At 39.7% G+C, this 16,017-nt stretch overlaps 1 protein-coding gene across 1 annotated transcript; it reads right to left on the bottom strand.

The window, feature by feature from the left end:
- Positions 1-1,350: 1,350 nt before the first annotated feature.
- On the bottom strand, positions 1,351-13,378 carry gan (gigaxonin). Its single transcript, XM_079465287.1, has 12 exons — positions 13,205-13,378; positions 12,914-13,105; positions 12,275-12,389; positions 11,263-11,613; positions 10,928-11,148; positions 10,706-10,827; positions 6,113-6,225; positions 5,424-5,576; positions 5,208-5,344; positions 4,142-4,276; positions 3,947-4,056; positions 1,351-3,842 (listed from the first exon to the last, which is right to left on the bottom strand). The coding sequence occupies exons 2-12, from the start codon at positions 13,102-13,104 to the stop codon at positions 3,655-3,657; spliced, it is 1,836 nt and encodes a 611-aa protein (XP_079321413.1). The 5' UTR covers position 13,105; positions 13,205-13,378; the 3' UTR covers positions 1,351-3,654.
- Between the last annotated feature and the right edge of the window lie 2,639 nt (positions 13,379-16,017).

The following is a 16,017-nucleotide window of genomic DNA, read 5'->3' as shown; positions in this document are numbered from 1 at the left end:
GACTGAAACCATGTATCCATTAAAGCTATTTACCATGATTCTTGCATAAATCTTAACTATTGGTCCCCCTTCATGTTTGTCTGTGGGTTTAACAAATACTTAACCTATATTTGTCAGTGTTGACAACACAGTGTTTAGTTATTTAAAAAAGGAAGCATTTGTATTTTCTTGTAAATGGCAGTTTGGAGATACAAGGCTTCAGTCCGACAGCAACAATATGTCTATGTGATACTGTACAGTAGGGGACTCTTTCTTCCACTAATTTATTGAGATATGTCTCAATGGTTTGTGTGCAAACAATGAAAAGCAATTGGGGCCAAACATTTTCTTAAATACCTTCTTGGTGTTTGCAGAAGAATGTCATGCAGGTTTGGAATTACATGATGGTGAGCAAATGGCTTTTCATGAACTATACCTTCAAGTCCAGAACAGCACAAAGTCCCTGTACACAAAGCAAGGTCCATAAAAGCAGTTTGAGTAAGACTCTCTTTGTAAGAATGTGACTGGTCTGATCTCAGAGCTAAACCCAAAAGAGATGAAGTGCATTTCTATGAGCGGCTACCCATCTGTGTCACAAGACCTCTGGTTAAAATAAGTTCTGTCATGTGAACAGCTCGGTTTGAGAGAATTTACTTCATCCTGTTTATCTACAGCAATCCTGTTAATCCCAAATCTGTCCTTCACTCTTTATTCACACACGCATGACCTGACATGTTCATACGCATACGATGAGGTATACCTTACGTCAAATAAAAATCATCTTTTTGTACCAGAGTTAAGCAACAACCAACACTTCTACATTCGTTTTGAAACCGAAGATTTACTGAGAAAGCTGAGGCCTTTATGAGTCACATAGATACTACATTCACCTTCTGCTAATGTTTAATCTCTATAACAGAGGAAAAATCAATAAGAACTACAGGTAAAACGTTTCTAAACAGAGGAAAGATTTCAACACATTGGCATTTACGTTGATGTCGAATATAATATGTAATTATGGAGTGAAAATATAGTACTAGTTTTTTTATTGGTTTTTCTTTATTAAGAAGCTTTTGGATAGAAATGTTTGCATTTCACTTTTTTCCCTGCACACTTGAAGAAATGCTAGGTTTTTAACTCAGGGTTGAGTCAAAGACAATCTCAACCTTTGTGTGTAAATGAACACATGCTCGGTTGTTTTCTGTCCAAAATTCTGTGTTTGTTGTTGGGTCAAATATGATAATGGTAAACATTTTTTAAATGCACGTCACTTCCTTCCAGCCCAACAAGTGTAAATACCCCCATAATAAATTTGACCAATGTGTAATGAAAACGAGACTTTTTTTAAAGAGAACACAATCTTGCATAACAAACATTGCATTATATTTTATTAATCACAACGTTCTGGCAGACATGAAGTGTTTTTATGTTTTGTGCAAATAGAGTCATGACAGTGTTTATAGTAAAGTGAACGCGTTGACAATTTTCACGAGCATGTATTGTTTGTGTGTGGAGTTTGGCAAGCAACACACATTACATATCATTCAGTGTTGACAATAGTTGTTACATCCTGCATTCTGACAGTACTTGACATCAACATTACATGAGTCATCAATGACAACTGCATTTTCATTATTAAAAAAAATGTATGCAAACTCTGCTGCACAGTGCCCACTTTCCTAACCAATGCATTGGTGCAGACCAGTATTAAGGGATTTCAATAACGTCTGTGATAGTGGATAAACAGACATTTGGAAATCGTTCAGTGTAAAAAGGAAAGTGCATAAATAAATCCACTGAAATGGATAGTTCACGCTACAATAAAAATTCTTTCATCATCTTTTCACACTCGTGTCTCAGTGGTGACGCATGGAAGCCAATAGGGGCCCATGTTTCGGTTACCATATCTCATATGTTCTACAAAAGAATGAGTCATACAGGTTTGGAACGACATGATGGTGTGAAAATGATGAACTATCACTATAGTGACTATAACTTGTTGTAAGCTTGTGCGAAACAAGTTTGGTTTAAAGTAAATACTATTTTCATTGTTTTTTTAATTTGATAAAAAGTTTAGTCATGTAATATTTGAATAAGATTTCCGTAACTGTTGCGCAAACAGAAAATAATAATTGGTCCAGTGTTATGTTTTATCCACATTCCTCTAAAAACAGCCCCCACAGCAAATGACAAATGTTAGTGTCCAAGATGTAAAAATGTGGTACTGTATTCTTTAATTCAGCTATCACTGTGAATTTAGCTACCACGGTGTTTAATATTTAACGTTCATTCCGTCAATCACAACGGACAGCAGCAGCTGACTCATGCACAGAACAAATGGGGTCACCAGATGCCCGAACCGTCCACACTGACAGGAAAACCAGTTCAGAGGTCATTCACGAAATACTCTCGCCACATAAGGGTGAGACCAGCAACTTGCATCTATTTCTGACATATTGTGGTGCTTTGAGTCCTCGAATATGAGCAAAATTTGGTCATTTAACACAGACAGCCTCCCACATAGCCGGCCGGACCCCTACAAAATGCACACCACCCTGACAATATGACACAGATTTTACTCTGCATATTATTGACAATACTATAAAATGTAAACTCTTTACTCAGCAGGCATTATACTCTTGCACAACCCTCCAAAATAAATCCTAACCACATGACTAAGGCAACCAAACGTAAAAACGTTATCTTTGGAGTGAATTAAATACTTTAAACTGCATTAGCCGTAACTGGGCTCCTTACAGCAATTTGTTAATAAATGAAATCAAGACGGGACTTAAGAAACACACTTTAAAACATTCTTTTATAGACTAATATAATTATCATAAAACCTCATCAAAATTTAAATATAACCTACAAATGAAACGGGAGTTAATTTGAAGGCCTCCAATAAATTGAATGCATTTAACTTAATTTTTTTCTCCAAAATGTTGTTCATTAAGACGTTTACACCGTGTCTACACCGGATGGAGGGCTTAAAAAGAAGACAATTGAACGCAATAAAACCCATTATCATTTTTAATTTTGTCCACACCGGATGCGGCGTGATTTGATGCGACAAACCCATTAGAACAAGCTGTGTGTTGTGTACGGTGTAGACACAGTGTTAGAACACAATTCATTACACTTCTTAAACCATTTCAATAATCTAACACTTGTTTGTACCGTAACTAGAGCAACAATATTGTGCTTGATACCAGTATACCATATTCCACTATAGCGGACCGCTATAGCCGCTTTACATTTGTTCCCTTACTTAATGCACCCTAAATAAAAACGACTGGTTTAAAAACGCTATGACAACTACTCTCTCCAAAGTGCTAGCTTCAAAAGACAAGCATTCACAACTTCCAGGTAAAATCTATTGTAAACTATCCAAATAAAGCCGAAAGAAACATAAAGGTCCCATTTAACATGTTGTAATAAAACACTTCCTGTGAATGGGCTAAATCCCTCATACTAAAGAAAGAACCATAGAAGGACATTTAATTGATTCCCCTTTAAAACGTGTGTAATATAACACTCACAGAAAATAAAAAAGCACAGATTCTTTCAAGCTTTTTCCACTCACAACCAAACAACAGCTTAAGCCTGCAATCCCACAATCCTTGCATCCTCCTCCAAACCAGCAGACGAGGGAGGAGTGACATGACACAGAACTCAGAGGTGACGGTGAGGACGTGAGATCTGAAACTGGCCCTGTTGGAGCTGCAGGCGGAACAGTTTACAGTTGGCGATACGAAGGGGGGCGCAGCACGTCTTACTCAGGTCAGATGGCATAAGGGGTCTGGTGGGGTGCCACGTCCCTGTGCTTCTGCGGAACTCCCGGACATAGTCAAAAGTGGTGCCTGCCAAATATAAATAAAAAACATAAAGCAACTTACATGTGTACATAATAAATATAGAGGAAATAGAAATCTTTGACATTAATGTAATGCGATTATCAGCTCACCCGTGTCAAGTTCTCCTACTACATATATACTGGCACCGATGGGAACAGCTCCATACACAAAGGATGAGGTGGCCTGAATACAGAGGTTTTGGTCGTCCAGAAGCATCCATCTGGAAAGAGACGGCAGAGAAACACTGAGATGATGCATGTATCTCACCGTTTTATTTTGAAGAACAGTATACAGTATGTATTAACCTTTTCAGTTCATCGTGGAAGAACTCAGACTTGGCGATGGTCATCTGAGTGGACTCGGGATTGTCCACCTCTTTGTTTCTAACCCCACCAAATACGTAAAGTTCTTGAGAAATCCCACACGCCACCGCTCCAAACCTGAGGGCGAAAAAGTAAGGCTGTGAAGCTTGTACACTTTTTAGTGTGCACGTTTAGCGGTGCTTGCAAAGCATTCCTGTTTTATCTACTTGGATTTGACCATTTTAAGAACACAATGGCCTGGTTTTACAGAAAAGGCTTAAGGGTAGTCACCGACTAAAATGAATGTTTGAGCTGTCTTAAATGAGAATAACATGCTCTGAAATATCTTAAGATATGACAGTGCCATTGTTTTGTCTCATGAACACCAGTAATGCTTTTCGAATGCGTTTTTTATAAAAGCGACTTAAATATATACATTTATCTAAAGCCTAGTCCTGGCTTAAACTAAGCCTTGTCTTTGAAACTGTCCCTTCATAACATACTATATTTAATAAGTACACGCATGGACATCATTATACCCAAATATGACAAGAACACCAAGAAAAATGACTATTTATGTTTGTCCAGATGGTGATCAAATGTTTTTGGTTATATGGGTTAGATTGATAGGTCCCTTGCCTACTGTTGTTCTAAAAACACATCTGCAAAACATCACAGAGCACAGGGTGCGTCAAAGCCTACATTCATTAGACCCACGTGAAGACGTCCTGCTTTAAATAAAAACGGATGGGTCAGAGTTGCAATACAGTAAATGCAATTCTAAGACGGAGTATCTGATAATAATGTACCATTTCAATAAATACCTGATCACCTCTTTTAAAGTGAAAAATTATGTTTCGCAAACAAATTGCTGGAATAAGTTTCGCAACATGACACATTTTTGCCTTGTTTAATCAAAAAGCTTTACGAAAATGTTACCTACAGATCTGTGGTCCTCCATTGCTAGCACATTTTTTAATGTCTGTTTTGTTGCTATAAAGTTGGTTTCTGAGTGTTTTAGAGCATTCTATGCCATATCAGGCACCAAAAAGAAATTCAATCATTTTACCTCCGTTCCTTAAGGGGGCAAACAGACGTCCACTGTTGTGTTTTGGGCTGATAATACTCCACGGAATCGTAAACTTTCCCGTACGATCCCCCTCCCATTACATACAGTCTCTTTTTCATGGTGGCACAACTACCAAACTGTAAAACAGAGATAAATATGAGGGTGAGATATGTTCCAGTTTTTCGTGCAAGTTTCTACAAAAAGGGTACCGCTTACCTTGCGCACTGTAGTCATTTTGGGTTGAGTCCTCCAGACGTTGCAATGGGGGTCATACACCTCCATTGTGAGAAGAACCTCAGTTTCATTGTTCTCCCCACCCAAGACATAGATCATTCCATCTAGCTCAGCAATACCAAAGTGTTGCCTGGCCTTCACAGACAACATGAAAGTACAATGGCACAAATGTGACACCTGGTGGTACCTTTACAAAACTGCATCGAACTTCTGTCTTAGCCACTATGAATGATTGTGTATTTTTTACTAGTTATTTTTAGATACTACTTTTTCTTTTTAGAACATACATATTTTATTGTATATAGATCTATATTGTATTTATAATACTAATATGAGGACAACAATTCAGAAAGTGACACTCAATTCTCCCTTATATTTCCCTCCTAACACCTAAACAAATTATTACATCTGGATTATTTACTGCCAGCAAAACTAATGAAACATTCAGCCAACAACACCAAGGTGACATGTTCACTTCCCAGGCAACCCAGAACATAAAAAATAAAATGTTAAATATAATAATGCAAATGTAAAGTTAGGAAAATAACTAGATGCAAATATAGTGGCATAGACGTTTGCCAACAATGCCCAATGCGGAGAAGATAATTGTGTGTTTCTTTCACCTCTGAATAATTTTGTTTAACCTGTGTGAATGTGTGTGACAGAAATACCTGCGTCATTGTTGGAATTGATGTCCAGGTGTTGGTCTCTGGGTCATATTTTTCTCCACTGCTTAACACAGTTTTATTCTCATCCATGCCACCGATTGCAAACAGGTAGCCTTCTAATAGGACAAACAGTTCATTGGTTAATAATACAAGCCAGTGATTATGTTCTTATATATTTAGTCTGATGCGATGAATAGTCTCATACAACCTAATATATTGAAACTACCTTACACATTTACATTTAGCAGACGCTTTTATCCAAAGGGACTTACAAAGAGATCAGGGAGCAATAAAACAATAACTTACAAGGTAGGGAAAAACAATAGAAGCAATTTGTGCAACAAAAGAACAACAATGCATAGGTGCAGTAAAACTGGTCTCAGTTAGCCTACCACAATATACGAAGCAAAGTTTTTTTATTACGTTGTTTTGGGGGGATAGGAACATAGAGAAGAAGTAGAAGACTGTACTAATGGGTCAGATGTTGACAGCAGAGATGTGTTTTAGCCGATTCTTAAAACACAATTACAGAATCCGCTGATCTTGTGGCACGAGGGAGATCGTTCCAGAGTCATGGAACACATCCAGAGAAATAGCGTGTGAGTGATATTTTTCTTTGTGGAACGTTGTTCGCTAGCTGAGCGCAGGGATCAGGCGGGTACATAAGTCTGAATTAGCGAGTGAAGATATGGGGGTGCAGAACCAGAGGTGGTTTTGTAGGCCAAGAGCAGAGATGTGAATTGGATGCGAGCCAATAGGGAGCCAGTGCAACCTAACGAAGAGAGGAGTGACGTGCGATCTTTCAGCTTGTTGAAGACTACTCTTGCGCTGCATTCTGGAGCATCTCAAGACAGAGTCCTGCACGGGTTCGGGTACCCGCGGGTACCCGACGGGTGACCCGCAAATTTTGCTAGAACGGGTGAAAAATATCCAACTGTGTCGGATACGGGTGCGGGTCGGGTCGGACAAGGGGGAAACACGGGTCTAAAGACGGTTTTAAAACAGTCACGTGCAAACGTAAAAATATAGGCCTATGCATATTTTAACACATCCACAAGAATATGTCTGTATTTCAAGTTGATAAAATAATTTAAAATCCATATCAGTTTATTTATGCCCGCGCTTTCCCAGAACTCTCTATGCCTACTTTCACTTTAAAAAAATCACAACCGCGCGATCTGCCGGCAGTCGTCGAGATGGATCCTGAGGAGTTAAAGAAAAGAATAGCTAGTGGAGATTGTAAAGTTGTCAACAATACCTCATCAAAAATCAAGTCCAGTGTGTGGGAGAAATTTGGAGTTATCTCAGATGAGGAAAACAATATTGTGAAAGGCTTTGCTGCATGCAAAACCTGCCTTAAGGTTTTTGTATTTGATAGCCGCAAATGTGGAACTTCATCGCTGAGGAAACACGCAGACAACTGTGGTAACAAACCAAGCAGTTCTATCGAACAGTATTTTTCAAAGGGAACAGAACTTAAGGTGCCTCGTAGAGATGATAAGGACACCATAACCAGACTGTCTGTGAACTTTGTATGCAATGATATTAGACCCTTTGAGGCAGTACACGGAGAGGTTTTTTTTGCATTAGCACAAGGGTTGATAGATGTTGGTGCTCGAGCTGGTCGTGTGGATGCTAAACAACTACTGCCTGACCCTACTACGGTTTCTCGTGGAGTTAACAAATATGCAGAGGAGATTCGCCAAAAAATAATCCCAGAACTTAAAATGCAGTTGGGGGGGAGTAATGGAGCTGTTACCTTGGACATGTGGACTGACGACTACAGAAAAATCGGCTACCTTTGTGTTACTCTGCACTACATAAACAATAAGTGGGAGCTGATCGAACGAGTGCTCTGTACCTCTGAGTGGGACAGTTCACTGCGTAAAACGGCCGACAACATTAAACCAGCAATCGTCAGCGCATTGCGCAAATTTGGCATTGATGAATTCTACTCCAAACTGGTCTACGTGACAGATAGGGGCGCAAATATAGTTGCGGCCCTGCGTACAGTGACCAGATTGAGCTGTGCTGCCCATATTTTCAACACTGTCCTGTACACTACATTCAAACCATCCCAGGAGGATACGTATGGAGAAGAAGTAGCAGCTATGATTGACTCTGCCAAGTCACTGGTGACCTATTTCAAGCAGACCAACCTTCAGGCTCGCCTGAAAAAGACTCTTAAAAACTCTGTAGAGACTCGGTGGAATTCCCTGCATACAATGCTAGAGTCTATCAGCAGTCAATATGAAGACATCCGCACACTTCTGGAAGAGCGAAGGGAAGTTAACCGCCTCACAAACTTGGATGAAGAGGCTCTCACCGACTTTGTTGCATTCCTGGAGCGATTTAAGGAAGCCACTAAAGCTTTAGAGGCATCGAAAACCCCGACGCTCCATCTAACCATTGTTTGGTATGAGCGCATCAGACGCCATTTGCAAGCTTCTTCAAATGATAGCATGACCATTTCCTCACTGAAGGAGAAATGCCTCAGTATTCTCCAGGACAAGTTCGACATTCATCTTTTACATAGACTTGCAATGTTACTGCATCCTAAACTGAAAAGTTTGAAGCTACTTGCTGACAGTAGTGAAGTGACAAGCGTGCACAGCGAGTTGCGGCGACTTGTGAAAGGTCAGTGTTAATGCAAAGTAGGCTACACAGCCTAGGTTCCATTATTAGACATAGCCAAACTTAACGTTACCTGCATCTGCCTATACAATATATAACGTTATTTTGCACTGCAATGTTTGTTTGTTTGTTTACATTTATCATAGACCTCAAGGATAAGCGTGGAAGTCCTGAACAGCAGTGCCACCGCCCCCCACCGGAGAAGCGAGTTCGAGTGTCGGCGGACACTTTATCAGACGTAGAAGATTCCAGTGACGAGGCCCCGCAATATCAGGACGAAGTGGCTGCTTACATCGATCACAAAACGCCAAAAGATGACCCTTTTGACGTTTTGTCATGGTGGCAAGATCATGCTCGCCTTTTCCCTTATATTGCCCAGATTGCGAGGTCTATCCTCGCCATCCCTGCATCCAGCGCTACAAGTGAGCGAGACTTCTCTTGTGCTGGATACGTTATCCAGGAGCGGAGGAGTCAGCTGAAACCGTCAACAGTGGACGATGTTCTTTTTTTACACAGCAATTTAAAACACCACGCCACCACAAACAGGATCTAATCCCCTCGGGAAAAGGTACAGGCCAAAATTGCCCTCATTAGATATTGGATCCACGTCTCAGCCCCAATTGTAGGCTATAGTTAAGTAGCCTAATGCACAGGCCGGTTGGTAGCCTAAAATGTTATCACTCAGTGTTTTCGTAGCCATGTTCTTCATATAGCCTATAGGGTAGCCTAGCTCTTTTGACAGCATAGGCTGTTGTCATTGTGTTAATGGTCGTGTGATAACTTCTGTATGACCTGGCAATAAACATTTTTGTAAGTGTGTCTAAAATTTGGCTGGCTAAACTGATTTTATTTCGGGTGCGGGTCGGGTGTCGGTTCTATTTTAAGCAGGTCGGGTCGGGTGCAGATTTTAATAAGTGCTAGTGTCGGAAAACGGGTCGGATGCAGTTCCAATGACTGCGGGTACGGATTTACAAAATCGGACCCGTGCAGGACTCTGTCTCAAGATGTCTGGTTGTACAAGCTGGAAAACCAGCAAGTAGAGCATTGCAATAGTCCAGTCTGGAAAGGACAAGAGCCTGGACAAGAACTTGCGTAGCATGCTCAGATTGGAAAGGTCTAATTCTCCTAATATTGTAGAGGATGAACCTACAGGACCTGGTGGTGCTGGCAACATGATCTGTGAAGTTCAGCTGATCATCAAGTACCACTCCCAGGTTTCTGGCCGTTCTGGAAGGGGTAGTGGTTTATGAACCTAGTTGGATGGAAAGGTCGTGTTGAATTTTCGGGTCGAGCTGTTCAGTTTTTCATCCAGTGTGATATTTCGTTCAGACATGCTGAGATTCGCTCAGAAAGCGTCAGATCATTAAGCTGAAATGACAGGTGGAGCTGTGTGATCATCCGCATAGCAGTGATAGGAAAAGGCATGTTTCCGAATGACAGAGCCTAGAATTTGCATAACCCTAAGAATTACTTTCTACAATAGCCCTACCTAAACGGACAAACTGCTCTACAAAGTGCAATTCGCAACCTCACCGCTGGAGGCCACTAAATTTCATACATATTTTCAAACATATTTTGTACCATGTAATTTCAGTGTCAAGCCCAAATTTGTTTTTAGGGTTTTGTGTTTAGGTCTCAAATTTGTGAGAGCAGAGAAAACTAGAAGGAAATGGATAGTGCCAATTTCTTCTAGTAATTGCTTAAACATCGAAGATTAAATGATGCGTATCATTTAAGTTTGGAGTGACTCAAGGGTTCATGCAAACTTACACTTAGAGGCCAGTCATTTAACAGTTGCATAATAAATCACTTGACATATTAAAGAAGAAATTTACAACATTTGGTTTGGTATAATGAAACTTCATTATGAGCCCAAAAACGAAACAATAACAATTGCATACTAGCATAACTGATGCATGTGAAAATCTTTTCAATATACTACAGAACTAATCTAGTACTGACCTGCTGACACGACCCCGTGCCCAACGCGCCTTTCTTTCATCGGTGTAAGCTCAATCCACAGCTGCCTGCTTCGGTCATAAAGAGGACACATGCACCGAGCTGCTGCCACAGGGCGCCGTGAGCTAAATAAGAGAGTGAATACAAAACAAAGACATCACACTTTCTAAAAACTTGAATATAATGCATGAAAGCACATCAAGTAGATTTTATGCTTATACTCACTTCCTGTCCTCACCCCCTACTGTGACGATACACTCGGAGTAGCCGCGGGGTTTAAAAGCAGCGAGCAGTGCCTCTCCCTGCTGCTCCCCTCCTCTCAGGGTCTCCATACAATAACTCCCTATCACCTCCCTCATCATGGGTTCACCGAGCATCTGCTCCTGGAGGTACGACCGGTCCAAGCCTTGAACCCAGACGACCGACATGACCTCTTTCATATGGACCTGGAGTAAAGATACATGTCTGACAAAACTGGCCAAAGCAAAAGAATGTTTGTTTTTTTATTTACATTCTAAAAACTCTCTTTGATCCCACAAATGAACATCCAGCCCACTCACTCTCCGAGCTTCAGCGTCGTGGACAAGCCAGCGGACCACAGCCTCCAGCGCGTGCTTTTCATTTCCTATGTTGAGCTTCTCCATCGACAGCAGCTCGCACAGACGATCAGGCGGCTGCTCCAGGAACTCCTCCGTGTTGGCAACGTCTCGGAAATGCGTCTGCAGAAACTCTGTGGCCACGTGGAAGACATGGTGCAGGCAGTAATGCAGGGAGAAAACCCGGATGCCGATGCAGTTTTCTGCCGTGATGCAGCTCTCCAGGAACTCGCAGCACAGAGATTTTAGGTCGGTGAGGAGCAGGAGATCGGCAGCCTGGACCACATCCTGGATGGTGTCTTCGCTCAGGGTGATCTAAAAATCAGAATTTAGTTTGGCCTTCAGAAAAGGCAAAACTTTTGTAGACATTGCATTTCTGTAGTTCAAACAGTAACGCATGGTGCTAAGAGGAAAGCATCATGGGTTTAGTTCTTAAAGGGCCACTGCACCCACATTTGAAATGAGTTGCTTTTTTCTGCAGAACACAAAAGAGGATATTTGGAAGAATGTTGGTAACCGAACAACTGTGGTACCCATTTAATTCTATTGTATGGACACAAAACCAATGCAAGTCAATGGGTAGCACCGTTTGGTTACCAACACTCCTCAAAATATTTTCTTCTAGGGCTGACAAACGATTAATCGTGATTAATCACATCCAGAATAAAAATATGTGTTTGTGTACTGTGCATGTTGGTAAATACAAAACACACAGATGCATATATATATATATATATATATATATATATATATATATATATATATATATATATATATATGTGTGTGGGACAAATGTAGATGTATTTATTTGATAAACTACCATTTTTGTGTAGGTTATGTATTTTTATGCATGTGTAGGTGTATATATTGCACAGTCCACGGACATATAATATGCAAATAAACTTTTATTCTGGATGCGATTAATCGTTTGACGGCCCTAACTAAATCATGTAGTATACGAAAATGATGAAATCACCTCTCCACTAAAAATGTAGTCCAATATCTGCCTTATGGTGGGAACTGAGATCCCTTGCAACTCGATTTTGTAAACAGATCCGTCCTCCTTTGGTGGGTTGTAATTTAATTTGGTCCTAGAAACACGTTGTAGAATAAGTTTCATTTTGTCATATCTTATGACAAAACAGTCTGACTGTCAACAACAGAGACTTGCCGAGAGGCCGGTGGCGAGCAGGCTTTGTTAAATTGTAATATTACTTCACATAACACAACAATCATATTCATTTCATTCGTATTAATAAAATTCATATTCATATTTACAGTATATCATTTTGGTCAACAAAACATGTTCCAGAGATACAGTAAACGGGTCATGCAGATTTGCAATCACAGAAGGGAGTAGCATAAATAATGACATTTCTTCCATATAAATAAATGATCTATTACGTGTACTCTTTTGTCACATAGATCAAAGTCAGTTGGGGATTAAAAATGTAGGTCACAATGAAACAAGTCAACTAACCAAAAGCAGCAGACAAGGTGGGGCTGTTGACACACCCACATGACACATTGCTCAAGGGTCTGTTACATGCCTGAGCAATCAATCTAACGCATCACTTCTTAAAAACATGCAAATCTCACAGTTTCATTCGCATACCTTATGTATGGACTAGCAGCAGCAATAACGTTTTTCTGAACAGGTATCTCTTCGCCCTCCAAAACCAGCACTGCGTCTTGAAAAGCCTGATCTTGTCTGAAAGACTGAAGGGCCCTTAGAAGCTTTTGGGAATGTTGAGGGTCCGAGATCACCGACCCTGCATCAGCTCGAGCTGACCCAGGAGTTGACATGCTGTTAAAAACCAACTAGATGAGTTAACTGAACACCGCTCCAGGTAAGACACTTGGATCTTTTTAAACACGTGTACACCTTTAAATCATCGTAACTCACTCTAGGCTGTAAAATGCAGGAAGTACTCGAATGAAACTCGTCGTCGAGTTGTTTCTTCAGCTAGGCATAATAAAGTTTGTTTTCAGCCCAAACTTTCACGCCTTTCACTGCAGGCCACCATCCACATGCACTGACACACTCACGGAAAAACAACCCGACAACATCGGTGACGGGGCGTGACGTCACCCGGAATAGCATTTTTCGCAGTAGACGTTTTCCAAAATAAAAGCACGCAGGATGTATGCACTTTGAATAGCGATATAAATGTTATTCGTTTTTAATTGTATATTATATTAGTGACAACATTGGTCATCATTGTGATGTACTTTAAAAGCAAAGATTTGAGTGTGACTTCCATGTTTTCGTTAAACAGGTCACCTGTTTTTAGATACTAATGTACTACAATTTTTTTAATACAGGATTATATCCTATTAAGAACTGCAAAGGAACAGACTGCTAAATAAACTTCCCACGAATAAGGCAAGGAAACCTGAAGCAATAATTAGCTTTTCTTTTTGGAGGCAAATGAATATAAATAATATTACTGTTTTCATTAAAGTGTTTCGTTTTTACTCCCGCATCAAAGCAGTCTTTTCAGAGTAAAATAAATCATTCAAATCTTTACTACAGCATCAGTATACAAATGAGAAATGTAACAATTCAACTGGGTTTTCCTTTGCAATAATGTCACAAGTTGATTCATTTCTAATTCTATTTCATTGCCAATATGGATTTCTTTAAAACACACTCCTCCTGAGGTGTAGGCTAATACACATTTTAATGAAACATTATTGGACAGTAAATCCCTCAGTTGAGTATTCCTTAAATGTGTCATAAATCACAGAATCGTGTCAGGAAATAATGCTAGAAGAGCTTTGTGAGAAAGACGAATAGAGACAAATTTGTTTTATATGCATAGAGTGAAATTAAGCTGACGCACTGACCGAGCGAGTCAGAAACTGAGGACATGTTTGGATTTATGAGGACTGGTGACCTCAGAGATGTGAATGAGTGAGAGAGTAGGAGGATTGAATTAATCTTTCATTCAGAGAGAGCTGTATGGTGATTTAATACCCGTTTGAGCCGCTGATCAGCTGTGCCAATTATTGTAGAAAGACCAGAGCAATTTCCCTTAATTCCAGTGATTCATATGTATTTCAAAGGATTATAAAGAGGTAATTTTAATTTGAGTCTGTAGGATATACCCTTTACCAAGTATAAAACCTTTTATAGTTTATTAAATTGGCCCAGACCTTCCATGACTTGGCATGTTCTTCGGGTTGGGACCCATCCATCGAACACTAGATGGAGCTCGAACAACGTACATTTAAACTGGTAAAACAAAACGCAGAACATTAAAAACCATAAATGCATCCATCTTTTCAATTGGATATGTGTTTGGTTGGTTAGATAATCATAGATAAACTATTAAATGTTTGTATTTGATTCCACAGAAAAAGGTCAAACGTGTTCAGCCTTGTATTTATGTAAAACAGATATTAGACCCACAATAGTTTCCAAAACATTTCCCTTATTTAGCCAACAGCTAAATATGTTAGTGAAATTGTTAATTGAAAATGTCAATTTTTTAACATAGTGGATTTTAAGGCGTTCAATGCATTCCTTAAAGGGATAGTTCACTCAAAATGAATACTGTGTGGGCCGCATAAGATTACTTTAAAGAGGTGGCATGTACTTCAACAACTCAAATGAACATTGCATTTTGACAATATTTTGTAAAATGCGTCTTAGACAGTCAGACAGTCTCAGACATGCATGCAGTTAATCGTTTGTGTTGGTTATCCATATGTGAACCTTCTAAAGGACGCCATTTAGAATTTGGGCGGATATTACGTCAGTACAGAGGCAGTTGTGTATGTGAACTGTCCTATTAGTTTTTTTATAGAATTATATTTTCATTTGCATTAACATAGATAAATCTGCGTTTGGAAGGAGTTGCGTGTAGTTAAAATCAGCTTAGCTTGATAAAACATCTCGATTTATTACACTATTTAATAATTTACATTGCTTATGGTTTTATAGTAAATAACTTACATGTTTAACTTTTTGTGCCCTTGTGGATTTTTGTGTCTTGGTTAAACAGCCCCTTATAGTTGATAGATATTAAACTTTACCAACATTTGGTTTTGATAAACCTAGGGTCTTTGGGCACTCTCAGTCAGTGGCTGTATCTACTTATTCACCTTAGCAGCAGCTGGCTCCTTCACCTTTGTGTCCGGTCATTTTGTAGTCTACATTTATCATAATGTTTAATTCAGTGGAAGCTGTGTTTGTATATTATCCTGCAGGCCTAAAACACGTCAACACTCACTTTATATTCAGAATGTCATACTGTAAGCACTTCATCCTATACTGTCAAAAAAAGGCTTGTCACTGGGGCAGCACCCTGACTTTACGGTGTTAAAACGTACTTAGCTAAGCTATGGTGCAAATTTAGCAGTTTTCTGACAGTGACTTGCTGTGTTTAGTTTAAACCCTTATATAAACTGTGGAGTAAATGTGGTGATGCTTGGTTGAGTCTGAAAAACGTTACTGCTACTCCAAAAATGTCAGTAGATCGCCACTGTTTAGTTCTGTTATCCACGAATGCCCCTGTATATTTGCCTTTTATGAACAGACGAACCCTGAAATATTGAATTGACGTCATCACAATCAGGACATTAAAACAGGGACCAGTTGAGAACAAACTAAATATACCTTCAGAGAAGTTCGGGGAGTATTTTCACGGAATAGCCAAGATGGGAGCTTTAGAAGACTTTAGAAGAGAAGCCAAGGCTCTCAAGGTGATATGC

This window comes from Barbatula barbatula (assembly GCF_947034865.1).
Source record: "Barbatula barbatula genome assembly, chromosome: 10".
NCBI lineage: Eukaryota > Metazoa > Chordata > Actinopteri > Cypriniformes > Nemacheilidae > Barbatula > Barbatula barbatula.
Note: the sequence above shows the minus strand (reverse complement) of the source record. Positions and strands in the feature narration are given on the sequence as shown.

Excerpts from the sequence above, each read along its gene's own strand:
- gan (XM_079465287.1), bottom strand. The coding sequence starts at position 13,104 with ATGTCAACTCCTGGGTCAGCTCGAGCTGATGCAGGGTCGGTGATCTCG. Across the intron at positions 4,277-5,207 it reads TGCCCCCTTAAGGAACGGAG|GTTTGGAGCGGTGGCGTGTG; the intron begins GTAAAATGATTG and ends TTTCGCCCTCAG. Across the intron at positions 3,843-3,946 it reads AGTAGGAGAACTTGACACGG|GCACCACTTTTGACTATGTC; the intron begins GTGAGCTGATAA and ends TATATTTGGCAG.